Raw genomic sequence first — 24,103 nt, forward strand, 5'->3', positions numbered from 1 at the left:
GTGAAAAGAAGGATTAAGTGACTTAAACACCCACATTTTTAAAACATTCAGAAATAATAATTTCCAAGTGTTGACCACTTTGTTACCCTTGTAGACATTTGTGGCTGACTAAGTTTTAAATATTTTTAAGGAACTGCCAGTTGTAGGGAGATGTATAAAATTGGAGCCGTTAAAGGTGTTCCCTAAACACAGGTGGGTTTTCTTTCTCAATATTTCAGTGATTCCTGCCTTGTTAGATTGAAAATTTGAAGGATAGTAACAAATGATTTTTTTTTTGCACGTATATTTGTCTTATTTATATTTAATCAGAATTAAAAAGGAGGTCGCAAAAAAAATTCCCCACATCAGTGCAGTGTCTGTGCCAAAGCAACAGAATCACAGATTGACAGACTAGTTGAGGTTATAAGGGGCCTCTGGAGATCATCTGGGCCACCTGCAGGGCCACCTAGAGCCAGTTGCCCAGTACTCTCTAGTGCTGGTTTGGTTGGGGGGTTTGTTTGTTTGTGTTTTGGTTGGTTTGTAGCTTCTGTTTGTTCATGGGTTTTGTTTGTTTTGGGTTTTTGTTTGTTTGTTTGGAGTATGATTTACTTGTTTTGATCCTTAAAAGCAGCACTGGAGGTGCATCTACCACATGTCTTTGCTTAACTTCACTTGCCAACTTTTCCTTTTTGCTTCTTTGAGGGTGGTGAAAGAGGCCTTTCTTTTAGGGCCATCCTGTGTACAAGTTAATTTCTCTCCTTTTATTTGTGGAGTACCCATAATGTAATTATCTTTCTCAAGGGAAGGGCAAAGATGCTACTGTGTGTTTGGAGCTTGCTGCCGTGGCTTTTTTATGTTGTTCAGGTACACAGTAATGCACATACTGTTCTGAAGAAATCCTCTCAGTGATATTGCCTGTGTGATGGGATATCCCATTATTTCCAGAAGAATATATATTGCTTCAGCCACCTGGGGAATGTTGCTTCATTTTTGACTTTTTCTCCCCCCGATATACAGTTGTGTTACTCTGTTCTCGTTCTCACATTTGCGAATTCCAACTGTCCTTTCCTGTTTTTAACCCTGATCATGGAACTGATGCCGAGCCAAGTCTTAGTTGGTCTCCTGAAGCACTGTAACTTACACAGTTTTACTGTCTGAGAGTCCTTGTAACCTCTGAACCTCTTGGCTGATTTCAGATAGCAGTCAGAGTTGTTTCAAGTCTCTATGTTTTATGAAGATGAGTGGCAAGTGATCATTAAATCTCTTGAAGAGGGAAGAGTGAGGTATGAGCTCAGCTATTATTAAACATCAGAGAACTGGGGATGGGAGGAGACGAATTACAAGTGCTCCAACGAAAGAAGGAAAAAAGCTAATATTGGTGCTTACCTTTTTATTTGATATGAGAAATCCAATTAGAAAGCAAAATCCTGTAAAGTCAGGCTCTATGCTTCCTCTTCAGTTGGTTGCTTCTCTTTGAGGTGGTAAGAGTTAGTGAAGTGCTTCTTTCCTCATCTGCTTTTGTGTAAGAATTGGCAGTAACTAAGAAAAATATCTGATGGTAATTTTTCTTTCTGGTAGGCATTTGATGTTGAGGAATAAGAGTTTCACAATATGAGGTTCCAGAGCAGTTTGCATGTTTCTTTTTGTCTTCAGTGACATTGAGGGGAAGGTGCCATCATGAATACTGGTGAGAAAGTGATTGGATTATCATTTTTGTTCTTGTGCTCCTGCTCTTACTTTCAGGAATTTGAATTTTGTGAGACGGCCTTAATTGTAATGAACACTCCCAGCATTGACTTTATTTTGCACAGAACCCATTATTAGGCTTCAGCAGTGTGGGAGTGGTGCTAATTCCATGAGGTGTGGCTACAAACACCACTCACCAGATTAGTTTTGCACAGACAAAGGGTGTCTCCAGTTTGATTTTCCAGGATGGTGCTGAGGAGTGAAGGAGAGGAGATGATTATCCATTGATGAGTCTAATAAAATGCATTCCTGTTACAATGGCAGCAGCCAGAATGTGGTACTTGAAGAAGTGGGGGTAAGTGGTAACTGCTCCCTGAGGCTGTGAAACGTGGGCCACTCTAGAGTCACTTCTGGATCCATATATTTGTGTGAAGTTTTATGATGTTGAGAATCTGCAGGTTTTTCTAATTGTTGGTATTATTTAGCTTTTCATGTGGGTTACCAGTACCAAAACATTATTAGCTTTACTTGTTATAGGAAATTCAGAGTTAAATGCAACAAATATCTGAGGGAAAGTTGCAGTGTAATTTAAGGTGGGATGAAGAGGAATAAAACAAGATGAATCAATTATAATAGTAAATTAATGTCAAATAGGGAAGTTGTTGCTCTTTCTCTCTCTTCCTGCTCAAGTATGTGCCCTGCCCTCTGCATCACGTTGGTTCGTGTGCCAAACCCCACAATGTCAAGTCAGAAGTCAGCTCACTGGGAATCAGAAAGATGTATAGTTTTGAGGTTTTGTGTGTGCTGGGGAGTGGGGTGGTCATGTTTGTGTCGTGTCTTTTACACGTCTGTCCCTCCCTGCTCTTAGTTTATTTTTTAGTCATGTTTATGAGTTGAATGGACTTTCTGGAGAAGCCAAATGAACCCCAGAAGTGGCTCAAAGTAGGCAGCAGGAGCTCAGGTCCCAGAATGAGACAGAGAAGGAAAATGGCGTGTGCTGTTGTCCTTTGAAGAATTGTTAATTGGTTCAAGCTGCCTTGTGCAACTTCACCATACATAAACCCAAGGAAGTTGAGCAACATTTTGAGAAATTTCTGGATTTTGAATAGGTTTTTATTTTGATTATTGAATATTTATCTTCCTTGACTTTAACAGGGTAGGATCCTGCTACTCTTAGATTTCTTTTTGGTTTATTTACAGTTTAATTATAGCTTGCATATAAGTAATACTATATCTGCAAATGCTTAATGAGCAATTGAGCTTCACTAAGCCCACAATACAGAATATTATTTTTTGTGACTTATTCCTGTCAGTGCTTCTTATTGCCTTAGTATTTTGTACTTCATAAATCTCATAATCTAATATTAATCACTGTAGTAAGAAACAGGGGGGACATGATGGGACTGTGTTTTTACAGGAGAAGTGAAGCACACAATATCAAATAGTATCTCTGAAAATGTTCATTTTCCTTCAAATAACTTTTGAGTAATTTGACATAGATTTTAGAACATAATACTTTTTTTTTTTTTTTTTTTGATCATACCATGTGCAGATCTACTGAAGCTTGTTTCTGAAGTTAAGGAAATTTGGCTTCCTTTTTGAAACCTTTGCTATTCATGAGTGGGTGTTTTATTGCTCCCCTGAGATAAATTCTTTAGAAAGATTGATGGAAGGGAGAGGAAAAAAACCATGACAACCTTTTTAGTTCATTATATGACCATGAATTAACTTGGAGTAAGGAATCATTTTGGCAGTGTTGCATAGTTATTTTTGTTCATTACCCTGTCTTTGAAATGAGAATATTTGGTTGGGGGAGAAATATTTAAAGTTTGTGTTTTAAGTTTTTTCCTAAGTTGATTCTTCAGCCAGAGAGAAAACAAAAAGAATGGTGAAGACTTTTAAGTCCTAATCAAAGCAATCTGAGTTAGGATTTATCTGGTCAGGAAGGGCTTGTAATATGTTATTAGAAATTATGATTTATTTTTATTTTTTTTTTTTTTTTTTTTCTTCCCCCCAGGTGATTCATGGCAGGGGACGTGGAAGGGTTTAGCTCCTCCATCCATGACACCAGTGTCTCTGCAGGATTCAGAGCACTGTATGAGGAGGGATTGCTTCTTGATGTCACACTTGTCATTGAAGACCACCAATTTCAGGCCCATAAAGCACTGCTTGCCACCCAGAGTGATTACTTCAGGATTATGTTCACAGCTGACATGCGAGAACGAGATCAGGACAAAATCCATTTGAAAGGTCTGACAGCTACAGGCTTCAGTCATGTCCTCCAATTCATGTACTATGGAACTATTGAACTGAGTATGAACACTGTTCATGAAATCCTTCAGGCTGCCATGTATGTCCAGCTTATAGAGGTGGTAAAGTTTTGCTGCTCTTTTCTCTTAGCTAAAATCTGCTTAGAAAACTGTGCAGAAATTATGAGACTTCTGGATGATTTTGGTGTAAACATCGAAGGAGTCAGGGAAAAATTGGATTCCTTTCTGCTAGAGAATTTTGTGCCACTCATGTCCAGACCTGACTTCCTTTCATATCTGAGCTTTGAGAAGCTCATGTCTTACTTGGATAATGATCGTCTGAGCAGGTTTCCAGAGATAGAGCTGTATGAAGCTGTTCAGGCCTGGCTGCGCCATGATAGAAGACGCTGGAGGCATACGGACACCATCATTCAGAACATCAGGTTTTGTTTGATGACACCATCCAGTGTTTTTGAGAAGGTTGGTGCATTTGAAAAGCAATAGGCAGGATTCATCATTTAGCTAGGGCAGCATGCCAGTAAATAGGTAAGATTCCTGAAGCTATGAGAAGGAACAGAATTATAGCGTTTATTTTTCTAATAAAGAAAGGCATAGAAGGCAAACATCTAAAAGTATTGTCTTTGGTTATTAGACAATAATACCTACAGTGGCTGGAGAACAGGTATGTTTGCAGTACATGCTTATACATGACTTTATATGGAAAAAACATTTTGAAGTAAGGTCACTTTTATCTAGTTTAATTTCAAACGTTCTTAACTGTTTTCCACAAGTTGCTTCTTGCTTTCCAGAGGCTTTAGACCTGCACATAATATGTAGGGTATATGTTATAATAATTGTTATCAATATAATCAAAAATAGTGACTGTAGATCTTATGTGGCTTAAGTACAGGGGAGGGTTATTTAAAAATGAAAAGTAGCATCTGCTCTTAAATCTGCAGAGTGTTTTTGTTGTTGTTGTATCCTCAGTGCTTGTGCTGTTACACAGCAGTTAGAAGTAAGCCCCGATCCTGCAAAGTTACACATACGCTTGGTTGTACACAAGACATAACACAATCAAAAAATTATTGTGTCAAATGTAATGATTTACTTTAAATATAAGAGGACTCTTTGTAGCAGGTCATCTTATAGTTCAACTGTTCATTGTATGTAGTAAGAGGTAAAAGAGAACTTGCTTTTTCTACTCTTCTGTTGAAGAACAGACAAAAATATATTGGTTTTAGTTCTTGAGAATCTCTGAATATTTGTTAACAGTAGAAAATTACAGTACTTTGTAATCTGTTCTCTTGCAGGTTAGTAACAGTGTTCAGGTTAGGAATTCCTTGAGCTGTGCTGTTTTAACAATGTTAATTTTGTGTGATAAGATACAACTTCTGTATTTTTCACCTCTCAGCAGATTAATAGGAGTTCAGACCCCATGTTTTTTGTTGTGCTTCTTACAAATTAACCTCCCATATATTTTTACTTTAGTGTCTAGTGAATATGCAGAGAAGGTTGTATTGGTTTTGGTTGTTTTAGGGGCCACTGGATCATCCAAGCAGTAATTCTTATACTTATTTCAGTTTCAGATTATAAGAGCTATTAATTACTTCAGACTAGTGAATTTTTATGTTTTGAATTTTTTTCTCTGTTGTGAACTGAGTATAGGAAGTAATAATACATAAAATATATTTATGATGCTATATTAAACTATAGATATAAAATAAATACCTAAACATATTTTAGAGCACTAACGTAATGTTTATATTGGGTTAAAACATTTTTAACTAGTAAGAGCTAGCTAATGCTACAGTCTGCATTGTAGTGTCTTGTGTCTTTTAAATAGTGCTTTTATCATATTATTACATCATTTAAGCTCTTCAGTAATAAAACAGAATTTACAACATACTTTTTTGAGGTTAATCTAACAGGGCAGGATTTGTGTGAGACTGCTTCAGCCCTATGAGTTTTGGGGATACAATCTCAAGCATCAAGCTGTCTTCAGTTAAATTTCTGTAAGTGAAAGTGTATGTTGGTCTTCAGCATTATATTTGGGTATAACTTCTGGAGTTGGTTTTGATATTGTTGGTATAAATCCTGCATACAGTGCTTCTCATGTTTTATCTTCACAGGCACAATAGGTACAACTTCAGGAGAGACGTTGTTTTCAGCATCCCAGATTATATATCTACATGTAAAAGCTTTGTCTGTGAATACCCTTCGTGTTAATTGTATGTGGGAGCAGAGAAAAACCAGTGCAGATTATGGAGTGAGACAACTCAGCAGAGGGAAGCAGAGCTAATTATGTCATTTGTTACTGCAGCTAGGAATGTATTTGTGTTCTACCCTGGCTAGAGAGTATTAAGTTATCCAGCATGACAAGTGACAAAGGACAACTGCAGTTGCAGCCAACATCAGAATATAGAACACTTTATTTTTTTAAATAAAAGAGTGCGTCTGTTCACTGTTCTGGCAGTAACCCGGGGAGAGCTTCTTTCTTCTCTGTGTGGAATGGGGAAATAGTGGTAAAACTGCCTTTTTTGGAGATTCACAAACAGAATCCACCCTTTTCCTGAGGCCAGCACATACTAAATGCATAAATGTACCAAATAAAGTCTGAGTTTGACTCTGCCAGTTCAGCTAACTCTGTATTTGCTACACACTGGCTGGCTTGTCATATGTACTTTTATGTAATCTTTCTAATGGACATTTCTCAGATGCCTGTCACTGTAGTATATAAATAACTTATATAACGTTGCAAGTCATGATAAGGATACTTTCGGCCTCTCAAGCCATTCTGTTCCTTACATCATTTTTTTGGAGAGGTACACAATTTATAAATGAAATCAGTGACTCTAGATTAACACCTGGAGTCTGATGTGCGTTTAGAGTGCACAAGTGAAGGTACAGCCTGTTTGCTTACTGCAAACTGTCCTGGAAGAATGGCTTCTGAAGTATGAGTAGATACTCCTTTTGTTCCTCAGCCCTTAAAGTACATGCAGATGTATGAGAGAAAATTGAAAGATAATCCAGTAAGGATTTAGGGAATAGTTAGAAAGTGAAGGCAAAGTGTTTGGGGAAAGCACAAGTTTCACTGTCCACTTTGTGCTTTCATTTTAAGGAAACATGTCCATGGCTCTGTAAGTCTTGAGGAATTTTGGAGATAGAAGTTGGAGTGCCTTTCACCTGGATCATTGAGTTAATCTCCATGTTACTGGAGGCAACCATGTAATGATCTCTCTGATAAATATTGCTTAAGCTTCATTTAGTTTCTGTGTACTACTCAGATGGAAATGTTGTTTCAAAACCCGTGTCCTTAAAATCCAGGGGTTTTTTATGTCCAGTCTGTAAGGTTTGTTATGACTAGCCCATGCTGATTTATAAATGGCAAGCTTAAATGAAAAACTTACTAATCATTACATTCATCAGCTTCTGGTGTAGAGGTACAGTGCACATTGTCTTTGAATATCTGCTGTCCTGTGCCTAGAAAATAATAATTTTTGAGAAGATGTCATTGTAATTTTATGTTAATGTGACTTTACCTTTCTTAAATGTGTTGAATTTCTTTTTTTTTTTCCCATTTACCTCCATGTCTAGTAGTACATGTGTATCTACTTATACAACTTTGTCTGCTGAAGCTTATAATAAGAAGTGTGGGTGAGGTTAGGGGACCCCTCTTACTGTAGATAGGTGCTGTGCTTAATATTTTTGGATGTTAAGGTTATTGTTGATTTGAATAGATTTCCTAGCAGTATTTATTATGTGCTGAGCTTCTTAATTGTGGCATATAGATTGTTGACTCCACTCTGATTTGAGAGATTAGATTGAGTTAGACTCCAGCTTGACTTTGATGAATTCAGTTTTTAAAAAGGAACAGCCAAGTAATCAATTTGAGGGCATTGTCCTTGCTGCACAGAGGCTGTGCCTTTCTATGGTTAGGCTGAAATTACTTAAGTGATTTGTAACACTTGTAGAACAGTCCTTCAAAGCCCTTCACTGGTACTGACCAGTTCTCATACTGGCTTATAATTGTGATTAGAATATGGTCAGAGATAAGTAGATGTGAAAATAATAAGGATCTTTGTTAGCAGAGTTGATGGACCTTAGTTTTTATTCAGGTTAATCTCTAGTAAATTAAGTTTGATTTTTTTTCAAGAGTAAGAATTTGGTCTTTAAAAGTGTGATATGGATGCCGTCATTGTTCATTGGAAAGGTGGAACATTACTTTTGTACTCCTACTAGCTGAGTTTCAGTTGCATCACATGCACATTCAGAATTGGCAGGCTTAGAAAACTTTAGCACAATAAGTTAGAATCTTTAAAATAGGTCTCTGTTTACATGACTAGAAGTGATTAAAGTCACAGTATGAGCCATGGAGATTTTTCTGTACTTTTCTTTTTGTTTGTCTTTGGGGTTTTTTTACCAGTTCTACAGAAGGAAGCAAGTTAATATCCACTCATATAATAACATTAAAATTTAGTTGCCAGGTGCACAAATAATAGCTGTTTAGTTTGGGCAGTTCAAAAGAGGCCTTTCTTTCTGCTTTTGAAAGCTTTTTCTTATAAACCTAAGTAAAAAGAATACAAACAGAGCAGTAACTATAAAAGGTTATGTGAGGATTTTTTTTTTTTAAAGCCATATACTGAAGTAAAACATGTTACAGAACATTTACCTTGCATTTCATTGCTCTTACTGCAGCTTATTAATTAGTGTAATTTTTTTGGGGAAGGAGGAAAGTTAATGAACATAATATGGGACACAGCTGGTCTTTTGTGGAGATCACTTTTCAAATTAGAAATTAATGGCTTAATTTTTTGTTTTACTTCTTCATATAATATAAATGGAAGATTCTGAGATTCCCATAGCTGCTACAACTAGAAAAGCATGCATTGCAATACAGCAGAAAAATAGGCAATGATTAAAAGCTGCATTAATTTGGAAAGCCAGCAGTTTTTATGGAGTGTTTCACTGATTTAAAATGAAGAAGAGAAAATGCATTAAAGCTCAAATTTACTGTGACTGGAAGGATAGTGGTGATTTTGGTATTGACTGCCTAGGGGGTGAGTAGAGGGGTGGATGTTTTTAATTATTTTTACATCTTTTATTATGGAATGACACATTTGATTTAGTTTATGCTGTTCTCAGTCTGTGTAGCTAAAAGTCTGACTGTGAACCACTGTAACTGGTAGTTAATACATTGAGATAGTTCTTATTCTCCATCTCTGCATATCTTGAGGAAACTCTTACATTACATATACATGTCCCAGTATAACCTCTTTAAAAAGGTTTTCTCCAGAAAATTAAACAAAGAATAGGAAAGAATGTAAAGAATGTAAAAAACCACACAAGCAAAGCTTTAGCACTTGGATTAAATTCCATTTTTTACAGTAAGACTGGGGTTGATAAGGAAGTCCGACTTAAAATGCCTTTTTGAGACCCTTCAGCAAGATAACAGAACAGTTTTTCTTTAAACTTCAAAAATGCTTTGAAGCATTTATATATTTTTATCAATTCAGAGTTGATGATGTACTCTTTAGGAATGCACATTTGTTTTGCTTCAGGGTTCATGATGATTAATATACGTTTCCATCTGCTTTGCAGAAATCTCTGTGTTCTGCTTGAGTGTTGGTAATTATGGACACATTCCTTCCAGAGCTTCTACATTTGAACTTAACAGGAAAATTGGTCTATTGATAAGCACTTAGATATTTGCTGATCATCTTCTTGTTGCTACTTACAGGTAGTGGCAAAGCCTACTTTTGAAAGCTGAGGGCTTTCCTTCTGCATGTTTTGGGTGTCAGATAGAAATTCACACAAAAGGCCATGTGCTTTCATCTGCTGACATGCACAACTTACAGTTGTTTTAAACACCAAACTACCTAAAGTTTAATGTTTCTCTTTTTTGATTTTACACACAAGTAATGACAATTACTGTAATATTGTTTGAAAGTGTAGGCAGAGGGTTTTCCTTACTGTGCTGAACAGGGCTTTCAAATAATTCTGGGATATTTCACAGTATGACTGAAAGTGGGCCAAATGACCTACTTTTGCTTTGTTTTCATTTGCATCAAGCAAGCATGAGCAGTCTGTACTTTCCTAGGCATATCCTAACATTCATCTTAGACCATCCTTTGAGCCTCAGCAGAGGTACTGCTCCTGTGAGAGGCAGTGTTGTGTTGGTGAAAGGTGGATAGCTAAAACCAGGGATATTTTTCCTCAAGAGCCAAGTCTAGGAATGTTCCAGTTACCTTTTCTTACCAGAATCGAGGTAGTCAATCACTCTTGCTTTGTGGGATTTTTTTTTCTGCATATTGTAAGAATTGCTAGTGCTTGTGTATTTTCATGTTCACCTCTTCAAACTTGTGCATGTTGAAGCTTCCCCATGAACTTCAGTCACAGAGGGGTGTTAATAACTGGGAGTGGCATTTGCTCCTTGATGTCTTTTTTGTTTAAGGTAAGAGATTGAGGCTTTGCTTTGTCATGAGTGCCTTTGTCAAGATAAGCAGTAGTAAACAAATAGATTGATTCCCTGGTCATGAGGGTCTGTCTCTGGAATTAGAGACACACCTTGTTTCCTTTGGCATGCTCTCATGGGATGAGATTTAGGTTATGTGAAGGAGTAGAGTGATGAGGATGTAGGCTTATATTAATTCCAGTTTCTGGCTGGCATTCCAATTTCTAGATCTAATGACAGAGTTGTAAATGTTGAGGGAGAAAGAAAAACATTTTCTATCTCTGCCAAGCTTTATTGGTATGCTTCACGATGTAAGCATGTTGATCCTGTTGTCTTCCATAATTATCCAAGAAAGCCTGAACTGCATATAGGTGGAACAAAGATAATTTATATTTTTATTTAATTCCAAAGAGGATAGCTCCAGTTTGGGAATACCTGAAGTAGTCCTGCTGGTTTAGAATTTGAAAGTTCCTTTTAAAGATAAAGTAGCCCAGCCATGGTTCTTTGTAATTTTAACTTCTTTTTCATTTTTTGTAACCTTTGTATGTTATCATTTTTCTGTTCTGTGGTTCTCCCTGCCAGCATGTTTTCTGTAATTTATATTCAGTCTTTTCAGTCAGGCAAGGTATACAGTTTATTCTAACAAGTACCATATGAGCAGATCTTTGCATGATATATTCTTTATTTGCAACAAGAAAATAGAGCTGTTGTTCCCAGAAGAGTTTGGCTTACTGTGAATGTTCTGTAAGTACCATACCTGAGTAAACCATTTTGCTCCAAAATAGATTCTGGCAAAAACAGTAGGAAGAAGCTGGACATTGCTGCAAGAATAATATATGTGATCTGCCTGTGACCATCCTCTTTTTTTAAAAACAAAGATAAATTGAACTTGTCAAAATTAAAGTGGAGGAAAGAAAAAGCGTAAATAAAAACATCAAGTTACTGTCACTCTTGAGCTATATACACTGCTTTACAATAGTAGGTTAGTGTTCAGGGGTTTTTTTTGAAATCTGGTGTTTCAAACTGTCTCAACTGTGCAAATTATGTTCAATAAGAACAGTTCAAAAGATTTTTTTAAAAAATGATTCTTTGACAGCAGAATATCTTAATTACTATACAAGGAAGAGATGATTAACAGACAGCTAACAAAATTTTAATAGTATGTGTTTATGGAACAAGCAGCTACTTTATTCACAAGGTATAAAGAACATTAATTTCCAAATTGCTTTCCATATATGTCAAAATTCACACCACCAACCCTGAGGCGTTTTTTCTTTGGGACAAAGAATAGGAGATGGGGTAAAAGATACTTAAAAATAGCTTCTGGTGTTACCTTGTGGTCACTTGAAATTTCAGAATGGCCTCAGATTTTTTTCAGAGCATTGCTTCTTCTTTGGAGCTGGTAGGTACTAAAGGCTTTCAGACTGTTTGAAAGCAATCCAATTTTTTGTGAAAGAAACTGGGATTTAGGATCAAATCTGATCAAGGATTTGTGGATTTGGCAACGTCTAGCAGGTTTTATTTGTTTTAGAAGTGTGATTCAGAATGCTGTGTTACACCTGACTGTACAGGAAGAGTGAAGCCTCTGAAGAGATTCCCACAGTGAGCTGAGGATGCCTGGAGCTAGATTAATTAAAATGTTCAAGACAGGGATGTGTTTTGGAATGGTCTCAGGACCAGCCTCACGCACTTAAATTGGCTTAGATAGTAGGAAGGGTTCCAGAAAGGAATTCTTATTTTCCCCCGTGCCTACAACTCCAATAAAACTGAGCATGGATGGCTCGTAGGTTGTATCTCTCACCTGGGAAGTTCAAACCTACCTCTGCAATTTGCCAAAGAAATGCACAACCAAAGGATTATATGTTGAGATGTTTCCTTCTTGTGTTAAAGGCATGTGTTAACATGTGGAGACACAAAGAGGGGAAACCATAAGGTCAACATCATGATGAGTGGTTGGCGTAAGCACATATTCTGAAGGAAGGGGGTTGGGTACCTTCCCTTCCCACCCCATGGCAATTAAATAGCTCTGTGAGCAGAGCCTAGCATTTGGGAGCTCAGACTTCATTTGTGAGAATTCAGAAAAAAACCAGACTAGAGCAGACCTTGGTAACCACAGAATAGGTGTGTAGAGTGTCTTTGAAACCCAGGAAAAGAGTGAATTTTTAATTTGGGTGCTTTATGGATTAAGCAGAAGATGAACAGAAGCTGTTTTCAGGAGAAGGAATAATGATTTTTAGACTTGGGGATTTCAGTTGTGCCTAATTCCAGCATAAATTCTGCATGTGATTACTCTGCTGAAAATGTTAGTCACTGCTCTTAATCACTAAATTGCCTTCTGGATTTTGGATAACAATACATCAGTTTAAACCTTCATGCATAAATGCAATTGCTCTCAAGATTGCCTGAATGAAACGAAGTAAAATAATCTTCTAATGACACATAGTGCTTTAGGTTTTCTGGATTGTTTCTCTTGGTCAGAATTTTAATATCTTTTAAATGTATTCATAGGTAAAAACATCAGAGTTTTATCGATACTCCCGGCAGCTGCGACATGAGGTTGACCAAGCCATGAATTACTTTCATAGCGTTCACCAACAGCCTTTGATGGAAATGAAATCGAACAAAATTCGTTCTGCCAAACCCCAGACTGCTGTATTTAGAGGAATGATAGGACACAGTATGGTAAACAGTAAAATTCTTCTCTTGCACAAACCGAGGGTCTGGTGGGAACTGGAGGGTCCTCAAGTACCTTTACGACCAGACTGCCTTGCCATTGTAAATAACTTCGTGTTCTTGTTAGGTGGGGAAGAACTGGGGCCAGATGGTGAGTTTCATGCTTCATCCAAAGTGTTTAGATACGACCCAAGACAGAACACTTGGTTACGAATGGCAGACATGTCTGTGCCACGTTCTGAGTTTGCTGTTGGAGTGATTGGCAGGTATGTTTATGCAGTGGCTGGGAGAACCAGGGATGAAACGTTTTACTCAACTGAACGGTATGATATTACTGAAGATAAATGGGAATTTGTGGATCCCTATCCAGTCAATAAGTACGGACATGAAGGGACTGTGCTTGGTAACAAGTTGTATATCACTGGTGGAATTACGTCATCTTCAACTTCTAAGCAAGTGTGTGTGTTTGATCCCAGTAAAGAAGGGACAGTAGAGCAGCGAACACGGAGAACTCAAGTGGTCACTAACTGCTGGGAGAACAAATGCAAAATGAATTATGCAAGATGCTTTCACAAAATGATTTCTTACAATGGTAAGCTTTATGTCTTTGGTGGTGTCTGTGTGATCCTGAGAGCCTCCTTTGAATCTCAAGGATGTCCATCTACAGAGGTTTATGACCCCGATACTGATCAATGGACTATATTGGCTTCTATGCCAATAGGTAGGAGTGGTCATGGTGTAGCTGTTCTGGACAAACAGATAATGGTTCTTGGAGGCCTTTGCTACAATGGTCATTACAGTGATTCGATTCTCACTTTTGATCCAGAGGAAAACAAATGGAAAGAAGATGAATATCCAAGGATGCCCTGCAAGCTGGACGGCTTACAGGTCTGCAGCCTGCACTTTCCTGAGTATGTTTTGGAGCATGTTAGACGGTGCAGCTAAAACAGAATGAACAATCCCATGAAACACAAAAGAGCTATACTAATTCATTAAAAAAACTGCAAACCAGTTGAATTCCTGCAGAGACATTTCCTTGTGTATAAGAACAACTGCTAAATGCTTAAGAGAAACAGGATGTACAGGGAGTGTACTTACCACGTTTATTAGAAAAGGTGATAGTTGGTCTGATCTTGTGAAAGCTTTGTTGTTTTTTTTTTTTTTTGTTTAACAAATGTAATTGTTAGTATGAGACAAAATATATTTTTGAGTCTGCCTTTTTTTTTTTTTTGTAGTATTTTATGTCCACAATGTGGTCTCTTTTTTTTAATGGCCATTATACCGCTATGCTTTTGAAATAAGTTGAGTTTGACAAAATATTTGTGAAAGGAAAAGAAAGATGTTATTTTCACTCTTTATTGAGCATCAAAATACACATCATCATCTGTACTAGGGTACAACCAGGTATAAAGTAACAAAACCAAACCATTTCTGTATTTCATGTTGTCTTTTAGATGCTTTTCCCATTAACTGCGAAGTACTCTCAAATTTACTAGGTGTTTTTGTTTTCCCTTCTTTACTTTGGAGAAAAATTTTAACCCCTTTGCATGACCTTTTTCCTGGTTTTGTATAGTTGTACCAGTAAGTCTGCCAAAATGCAAATTACACATTTTCTACTAAATTGAAAACAAAGCATTTTTATATTCAAAACACTATTTCTATGCTGCCTTCTATTGTCTGTGTTGTGTTTGTTGGTGAGTAAAAAAAATGTATACACACATGTGCATACACTGTAAAAACTGTATATAAATGCATCTTTTTATGTGCAGTTACAATATTATATTTTAACTAGTGCACAGATTCAGCCATATCTGTTGAATTTAAGGTATTCCTTAATGAGCTAAATAATTCAAGGTTCTGAAGTGAAAAGGCCTCATGTGGTATCAAAGTATCTTATCTTTAGTATATACTGATTGATTCAGTAACCTTAAACTCTTTATATTGTTGCTACGTAATGAACTGTTGATTATTTGTTTTTTTATAAATTATTTTTAGAAAGTAAACTCATTTTACCTGAGTTTCTTTTTGGTTTCAATGTGCTGCCTGGTTTTCTTTTTTCATTAAAATGGAAAACATCAATAAGCAAATGCTCAGCACTGCTGCAACCCACAGTTATTTTTGGAACTGGATGCTGGATATACTGCAGTTTATTGTCAGTACTTTGCTTATATCCGCACTTCAATATGAGTACTCATATTGAAGTGGTATAATATTATTATTATTATTATTAACTTTTAAGAACTACTGTGTTTTGAAAATACGGAGTTAGGTGATTGGTTTGTTAGTATAATTTCTGTTTCTTTTATAAAAACCTACACAACTATGGCTACTGACCTTGGAGTGCCTGAATAGAGATGGCTGGTCCAAGGGGGCTTTGAATATTCCATTGTGTTAATTTGCAGGTATAAGTGACAGCAGATTGGTAAGAATTATCTGCCAAGACATAAATAATAACAGTAATTGCATTTTGACTATCTTTATGGATATGAAATTAGCCACTTCTAGAACCTAAAGGAGAGATCTGGGGAAGCTGAAGGCTCACAGGTAGTTCAGATGCTGAAACATGCGGCTGCATATTTTGTAAAATCTAACGCTGCTGTGCTTCATTTTAAGCAATAGATTTTACTTTATATGCAGCAATGCAAAACCACTTTATTCAGCATCTTCCAGTCAGAATTCACTGTAGAAAAGGAGTGTACAGTACTCAGGGAGTTCAAAAGAATGCACTTACAAAGGGACCAAAATCACCCTAAGTTTTCCATGTTAAAAATAATTCCTACTTCTGTAAATGAAGTTTGAAATAATAGAAGTTAAAACAATGTGTAAAACTTCTCATATTGCGCTCTGGTGTCTTTGTAGGAATTATGTTTTGGGTTGAAATGTGAGTATTTGGAGCTATATGGCAAGTCAGCAGATATTTAGGGTTTGTTTATTGTTAGAAATGATTTATTAATTGAGTATTTTCGTATGTTTTAAAAGAAAGAGAGAATGTTTGCCATCATAGCTGTAGTGATAAGTTATTTACAGCAGAAGAGACTGGACCAAATATTGATATTCAGCCTTCTGATGCAGACTAGTTTGCAGCTAAATTCGTCTTTCTTAATAAGAATTCAGTTCACTGAATTAGAAATCTAATTTCTTGATAGCTTAACGCAAATGTGGCTTACACTAAAACCTCAGTTCCACTGTGAGATTTGTGTGTACGTCACCCTACATGGGTAGAGATAAACTGACTCTGGTAGGTGCTGGCTGTGTGCTCACTGTACATAGTTCATGGGGTATTGGGGCACAAGAGAAAAAAAACAAGGTAGTTTTTGTTTTGTTTTGTTTTTTGTTATTATTCTCTTTGTCACCAGCTCATTTTTCAAAAGTTAATGGGGCAGCAAAAACTAATCCTTTGTGAGGCAGCTGTCATGGGCACGTTACATAGAGTAGAGCACTTTACGTGGGGCCAGTGCCAGTGTGGGGAGAGGCCCTGGCTCTGGATCTCTGGTGGTCAGGAGTCAGATGTCTGAGAGACATGGCCAAGACTTTATTAAAAGTAATGATAAGGATAGGGGTGTCTCAAGTTGCATTTTTGAGTCTGCATTTAAGCGTCTTCTGAAGCTCTGTGTGCTCAGCAACTGCCACTAAAGTCATTGGTGAGTGTTGACACTTGAAAAATGAAGAACCAATTGGTTTTGGTGCTCTGCTTTTAAGCTCATATTTATCTTCAGGTGTCCAGTTCTGAAAGATCTTGTTCAGGATTGTAGTAATGATAGTAGCAATTGTTCTGTGAAATCGTAATTGAACTGTTGGTTTCAGCTTCCCTGAAGTTGTGTCTCCATTGAGAGGCTGGCTGTAACCTTTCCAGCATTAGGGATGGTTGGAATTTGCTTGGGATTAGAATGGTGGGGATATGTGAGAATGTTTTGTCAGTTTACATTTCTAGTGCTTTTATTTTTCAGACCTGAAATACAAAAATTAGCTTCTGTTCTCTTTTATACTGCAATGGAACTTTTGAGGCAGTTACTTTTGTTACTTTGTATATTGGAGGGATTTTTTCTAATTGAAAATTTTTTTATGTTTGCTCTAAGTATTTAGCTCCAGATAATTTAGTACCTTAATAGGAACAAACCTAAGCTGGCTAATGAGAATTGTCTATTACTATCAAATTTTGAGCATTATGGTCAGATTAAGATGGGTTTTAAAAAACATTTAAATGCTTCTCATTTGTCAAGGAAGTTATGATCTTTGGTTATTAGGTTTGGGGAGGTTCTCCTGTTCCCATCTCATTGTGGAATACCAGCAAATCTAATGTCACCCACATATTTTAAAATTCAACATAAAACTTGCTTTGGAAGGCAAGTGTACTTGCCTTTTTTTAAAAAAGTGGACATAGTGAGTTACAATCTAGAGGGTTTTTTTCACACCTATACAAAAATGTATCAGCTTCATTTCTTAATTTAGCAACCAACTTCAGGAGGAAATTTTCTTTTCAAACAAGACAATGGACAAAAAGCACAGTGTTCCTGTAAAGGGACTGGATACTGCCAGTTCCCATTTTGTGTGCTCCTATGTCTGTTTTTAGGGGGCAGATTTTTTTTTATAAGTACTGCATAAGGAAAAAATAGCTCATTTTCTCCCACAAAGTGTTGGTAGTTTCATTGTGGAAGGTATCAGCTGGCAAAAATAAACTTTAGGAATTTTTTCCCCATGAATTCAGCTGGAAGAAGGCAGTCCTTGGTTTTACAGAGGTCCTGCTGTTTTAGAGAGCACTGCTAGCAAGTGGCAGCATATGAGCTACGTGGCAACTGCTTTTATGTTGCTTTCTTCTGAAAAACATGGATGCCCTACTTTCTGCAGTGTGATAGCAGTTAGAACTAGCTCTGAGGGTTTGACTGTAATATTTCCCTGGTTTCTGAGATTTGCAGCTATTTATTTTTGAGGCTCTCCTGCCTTAGAAACCCAAGTGCTGCATTTCCTCATGCTAATAATATGGTAACTACTTGTGTCAGGGATGAAGCTTCACTTGACACTCAGGAAACAAAGACAAAATTCAGCAGGTGCAAATTCAAATGATCTCAAAAACCCCATTGCTTAACTCATTATGTCCATTCTTCAGCAAAGGGAGCGTAAGCATTGTGGGGACACACTAACAGTTCTTTAGAAATAAACTTCCAGTTTGTGTCAGCCTGCATATGTCAAAGTCTTTTTAGAAGTAGTTGCATTTGTAGAGCTATTTTGCCTTTTTAATATACTTTTTCTTAAAAAAAACAAAAATAGTGAATCAGGCCCCAGATTGTTTTAACACTTCAGATGTGTACTTCACATATGTGAATAGTCCAGTACAAAGAAACAGACAACTGTAAGGTACTTAAAGGAAAACATAAAAGCGCAAGTGTTACTAAGCCTGTGCTTACGAGTTTATAGGGTTGGGGCCATCAAAGGAAACATCCCTCCTGCTCTCCTTCTGCTAATAAAAATAGATATAGGTGGTGAAGTTACTTGAATAAGCATCTGTCACACGTGGCAGGGTTTACTGAAGGAGAGTGGGAAAGAACATAACTGGAAAACACATCATCTATTTGAACAGCGCTTGCTGGTGTCCTGTAGCTAATATTCTGAGATTTTCATTCATGTTTGTTAAACAACTTGAAGCTGCTTAAAATAAATACTAATGACTACTTTTGCATTTGTATTCTATTTTTGAAAGTAGGTGAGTAACTTGAAAATTTCTATTTGTGTGGGTAAACTTCATAAAACCTAGTTGTATATGTCAGGTGGCAGAAAAACTAATTTGTTTTGAGCACAGCTTTCCTGTATGTCCCTCTACTAATTTTTTTTACACTTCTCTAAGTTCAATTTATGTAATCTTTTAAAAATAGCTTTCAAAAATCAATTCCAAGTACCTTTGGATTAATATTAAATTGGTAGCTAGGGGAAAATAATTTTTATTTGCAGATAGTTTTTATTTATAGCTCTGGTAGAAAAATCTTACTGTAAGTCTAGGAAATGCAGTGTTCTGTAGGACTGTAAAGTTAGCTACATTTAGGGGGCTTTTTTTACCTCAGTGGGACCCACCTAACTTTTATGTCAGTTCTGGAGCAGGTGAAGGGAAGAGTGAACTATGTTTTTATTTTAAATATTTTTCCCTATATATTGTTATTTTTGTAGATCTTTTTAAAATAAATTATTATATGCTGGAGATTGCAATTCCACTATAATATCCCACAATTCCAGTGTACAATATCAGATTGTTTGTATTGAAAAGAATGTATTTGATAAGTTAACAGGAAGAGTTATTTTCAAATTGTACTGTGTTTGTGTCTAGCTATTGGAAATACTTTTCCTATAGAAAATTAAAATTATATGTATATGACCTCATATATACATTTGGATTAACTGTCTAATGATTACCCTAGGGCTGCTATAAACTTCTCTAAATAATTTAAGAATTGCCTTTTTTTAACTGTTTTAAAGCATTTTTTCTTGTCTTTTTTTTTTTGGCAGAAAGTAATTTTCCCTTGCTATGGATACAGTATGCTCAGACTTGCATATGTGCTCTGTTTGGGTTTCAAGCTGAAAAAAATGTATAAAATGTGTATAAAGAAAAGTGTAAATAAAATATTTTTAATCTTTAAACATTTGTGTGTAAACTTTGTAATACTTAAAAGTGTAGCGGACCTGGATTACTTTCTCTAGGACTTCAGAGATGACTCAGTTAAACAGCTCTTCAAACTGTCTTGTTGCAATGTTTGTGTAAGATTTTGTTAAAGTTATCCCATCGTGCTGGATGTGCTTATAAGCGACATCAAGTTCTTCTCTTTAACTGTATTTTACAGTCTTCCCAATTTTAATTGCTGTAGTGCATTTATCTGTTTGCTCTGCATTTCAAGCTTGAATGAATGTTTGGAGTTGACTTGGTTGTTACATTTGTCCCCCAGTGTGTAAGCATGAATGTACTAGTTTGAAAAACAAACCAGTGGGAGGCACCAAGTCAGAATAACAATTTAATGGAAATTAAAGAAAAGGGGAAAAAAGGTAAAAGAAAAAAAACACCGTCAAATTGACAGAGTCAAGGTACAACCTGACACCCTGTTAGGCAGGGTGGTGGTAGCAGTCTGGTAGAATGGTGGCTGCAGTCCTCTGAAGCAGTGATCCTGTAGTAAAACAGTCTGCTCTTCCTCAGGAAGTCCAGTGGTGGCTGTGTAGCTCCTGTCCTCTGGAAATCCAGTGGGAAGCCAGTGTCTCTGGTGTTCAGCCTCAGATTATATCCACGATGGGATGCTTGGTTCCTCCCTCTGGGTGGAGCATCTCACAATGGGGTAATGAGTCATGAGGCCAAGTGTTGATGAGGCTCATTAACAGAAGATAGGCCGGAGGGAGTTATCTCTGAGTCAGGCGGCAGGACAATGATGGGCAATTAACAGAAAGATAGTCTGGGGGGAGGAGGCAAGGAAACACTGCCCCACCTGATTTCAACGGCTGATGGGGATGGTAATAGAATACACTGCAACCCAGGACAATGAATTTTAACTTCCAAGACTGAACACCCAAGGCAGCCTTTGGTGTTGGTCAGCAGCCAGGAGAGAGCGTTCCCTGCTGTCAGGTACACGGAATTGGGGGCTCCCAGCCAACGTGTGTTCACCACACACTTGGACCTCAAAGTGCCAGAAGGCCAGGTTATACTTCTTAACATTTCCTGTAATAGGAAGGGGAAACTTCATTTCAGGATTAAAGTGTCAGATCAGCATTCAATGCCAGGGAGGGGGAGCAGGGTGGGAGGGCAGGTAAACCAGGTTATAATCATATTTTCTCAGGCAGTCCGATGAAAGCCTTCCTTGTCAGTCCATTGCCACAATTTTTCTTTCTCTGTCACTATTTTGTCAAGTCTCTCTCAGATCAAAGCCTCTGGTTTAAAAGTCTGCCGTCAAGAATGTTTGAAAATAACTGTGGTGTCTTTCTTTTTTAATATTGAGTTCTAAAATAGAATTTTAATTTTATTTTAATAATTCAAATTACTTTAAACTTTATTTGCATAAAGTAACTTCCCCCATGCTCCCCTCCTTCCTCTCCTTTTTTAGTAACTTTTCTTCATCCTACACAATGTACTCTTTAATGGGAGTATGCTGTGGATGAATTAATGGGAGGAAGGGCCACTTTTAATTGTGATATGTCCCCATTTTGGGTTCAAAAGGAGACCAAATGCATTAGACTGATACAGTGGAAGAGAAGATGACAGTCTTCTCACACTGTAAATGTTACTTACATTTCTTTTTGTTCACCTTTTTAGTCTCCCTTCTCAGTGAGCCAGGATGAATTTTTGGCAGTACCTTTTTTCCAAGACGTCACAATGCCCGACTTGACTTACTCATTAGCACCTCTGTAGCTGATCAGGCATCTCCAACAAAGTTTCCATTGTTTCACAAAGAGCTCTCACATTTTGACTGGTTCATACCAAATTCCTCACTTTTTTTTAATTACGTGGCCTTATTTTTTGGTAGTAGTTAGTAATCTCTGTTCACTTGTTTTGTATTATATGAAATTAATGTTATTTTGGCAATGGGCTTATTTGGTGAATGCCTTCTATATTCTTTGCTATAAATTATCCTTGTTGACATGAAATTCCCAGTTTCAGCAGATGTGTCCCCTTTGTTATAGACTGGGGTTGTAGGGTTCTGGGTTTGGGTTTTTTTGTTTCTTTTTTGAATCCATTTGCTTCATAATACGGAAAGGCAAAGTGTTGCTTTGGGTGTTGCACAGATTCTGCATCAGTTCTGTACCTTTTGAGTTCATAACATACTTGTGGATATGTGATCCCCTACCCAGCCTCTCACCTGTCAGATCTTGCTGATGGTTCAGTGTCATCCTTTAAATGGAGTGCAGCCTTGTCCAATGCAGCTTTCTTGGCATGTGCAAAAACTTTGTTCAAGGGAGAGGGTAGGGAATATGTGTAAAGGCAGCTTCAATTTCTTGTTTTCATTAACACTTTCCACTTCTACATTCAATTCTGTAGTTGTGCTGACAGGTGCTTTAGGCAATGTTTACAGGTAAAAATAAACCTCATCATGATGTCCGTTTAACCACACAATGACTGGTCAGTCATCTATCCATTGGAAAGTGATCTATCCATTGGAATGAATGCCAGCATTAAGCATCATATGCTGAGCACCAAACATTCTAGATTGATGGTATGTGGTACTTTAAGGAACAAAAAATACTCTTTGCTGTGTATCTGATGTCTGTCAAATGTCTCCTGGTGCTGTCACCCTTGGTAGCATTTCTCCCGTATTACAAAAAAAAATCTTGTTCAGTAAGTGGTGTGGAATAAAATATCTGTTTTCTAATGAGATAGAAGGCTTTAGTGGTTAACCCTTTTATTGCACTATTTAATTTTACCAGACAGCTATGTCTGTCTTTGGCTTAAACTGGCAGCCTCCTTTCCCACAGCCATTTCAGTATGTCCTCAGGCTTGTTCTAAACATGGTTTGTTTGGAGTTTGTCATGTGGTTCATCTCACAAGTTTGAGTTACACCATGTAATTATTTTTTCTGTGTGAGAATCTTCTTTCCTGGGGTGATTGTGCATGCTATGGGTCTGTTTATATGTACTTGAGTGCTATTGATGAGACTTTCTGACTTTACCATCCTTTCCTTGTCAAAGGAATGACATCATTCCAACTGAAACCAAGTATTTCCTCTGTGTTTAAGTTCTGTCATTTCAGGGTAAAAGCTCTAAGGTGGTCAGTGTATTCCTCTTGTGTTTACTTTCCCAGATTGCTGAAGTCATACAAAATGCATGGATTGTGCTTCTGGTGTTGATGTAAGGCATGGCTTAAATGCTTCCCCAATGTTGGTATAGTGATGAACTTTATTTTCACTCCTGGAAAGCAAGGAATTGCTCTGCTATCATCCTCCACCTCTCAGAAAGCCCCCTTGGCAAATCTGTGCCCAGGAAAGAGTCCTAGTTACTTAGGTGTCCTTGGTTGGCTGAGGATGTTCCATAAGATTTGCCTTGTGTCACACACACTCTCACTTCTTCCTCTGGCTCTTACAGGTATTTCTGCAAGGATTTTTTCCTCTAACACAGGTGGCAACTTGATTTCAAGAACTTAATTTTAACTTACTATAATGAAATCCAAAATACTAAAGCTTCAGAAGACATTTCAGAGAACAAAAGCCTTTTTAAAAATCTGTATATTTCTTCTCCTCCTGATTTGGAGTTCATTTATTGCAATCAGGAAGTTACTGTCAAGTAATAACTTTTCCTGATCTTTCTCCTGACAGATTATTCAAAGCACTGAAAAGCATCATGTAGTCAGAAGGAAAAAAAGTGATGATAATTAACTGAACTGTAGCTTTTAGTTGAATTATTTTCTTAAAGTTGGGAACTGATCCAATTAACAACCTTCTGGAAGCTGTTTTCTGAAAGACATGGATTTTGGGTTAGTGCTGTTCTCTGAAAACAACGGAAGTGAGACTGACTTCTACCTAAGTTAAAGAAACTAAATACCTCAGCCAAGGAAATCTCAGTACAAAATTGTTAACACCCAAATAATAACCAACTGTACTCTGCAGAAGTTATGCTCCTTAAAAAGTGATCAGAATTTCTCAATTTTAGTTTTGTCCTAGCTTTGCTGTGCAGAGATTTTTATTTTTCCCATGGTAAAAATTAATGACAATAATGTATTTTTTGCTAAACTTGTTAAACCGGTGTAGGAAGGCACAGAGAGATCTGCTCTCAGATCTGCAGCCTTGTTCAAAGCAGGGCAGAACACATTAAAGTGACTGGAAGGGTTAGCAATTTTCCAGTACTTTAACTTTTGATGATTTATGCATCTGCTATGGATGGAAATCATCCAATATCCTCCAGAGATAATGTCTGGAACCAGACATAAAATTTACCTGCTTCATATTCCCATTTTCTGTAACAATGGATTGATCCCTCAGGCTTTTCAATTCATGAAATTGCCACTCTTGATGTTCAGCGAAGTTGTTCCTATTTGTAACACCCAGTTTCTGGGCCTGTATAGTACCCTGCATTAGTAAGAACCTATTTGATCATGGTTGAGAAATGTGGTATT

General features: G+C 37.1%; 1 protein-coding gene across 3 annotated transcripts in view; it reads left to right on the forward strand.

The window, feature by feature from the left end:
• Positions 1–19,662, forward strand: part of KLHL15 (kelch like family member 15) — a 28,288-nt gene extending 8,626 nt beyond the window's left edge. For all 3 annotated transcript variants that reach the window (XM_008629233.2, XM_017728416.1, XM_017728417.1), the window contains exons 4-5: positions 3,683–4,394; positions 12,874–19,662. In XM_008629233.2, coding sequence (XP_008627455.1) covers positions 3,690–4,394; positions 12,874–13,983 — 1,815 coding nt within the window. In that variant the 5' untranslated portion in view covers positions 3,683–3,689 and the 3' untranslated portion in view covers positions 13,984–19,662. The remainder of the gene's footprint in view (positions 1–3,682; positions 4,395–12,873) is intronic.
• The last annotated feature ends 4,441 nt before the right edge of the window (positions 19,663–24,103 follow it).

The sequence above is a fragment of the Corvus brachyrhynchos genome, unplaced genomic scaffold, assembly GCF_000691975.1.
Source record: "Corvus brachyrhynchos isolate BGI_N302 unplaced genomic scaffold, ASM69197v1 scaffold11, whole genome shotgun sequence".
In the NCBI taxonomy this organism is placed as follows: Eukaryota; Metazoa; Chordata; class Aves; order Passeriformes; family Corvidae; genus Corvus; species Corvus brachyrhynchos.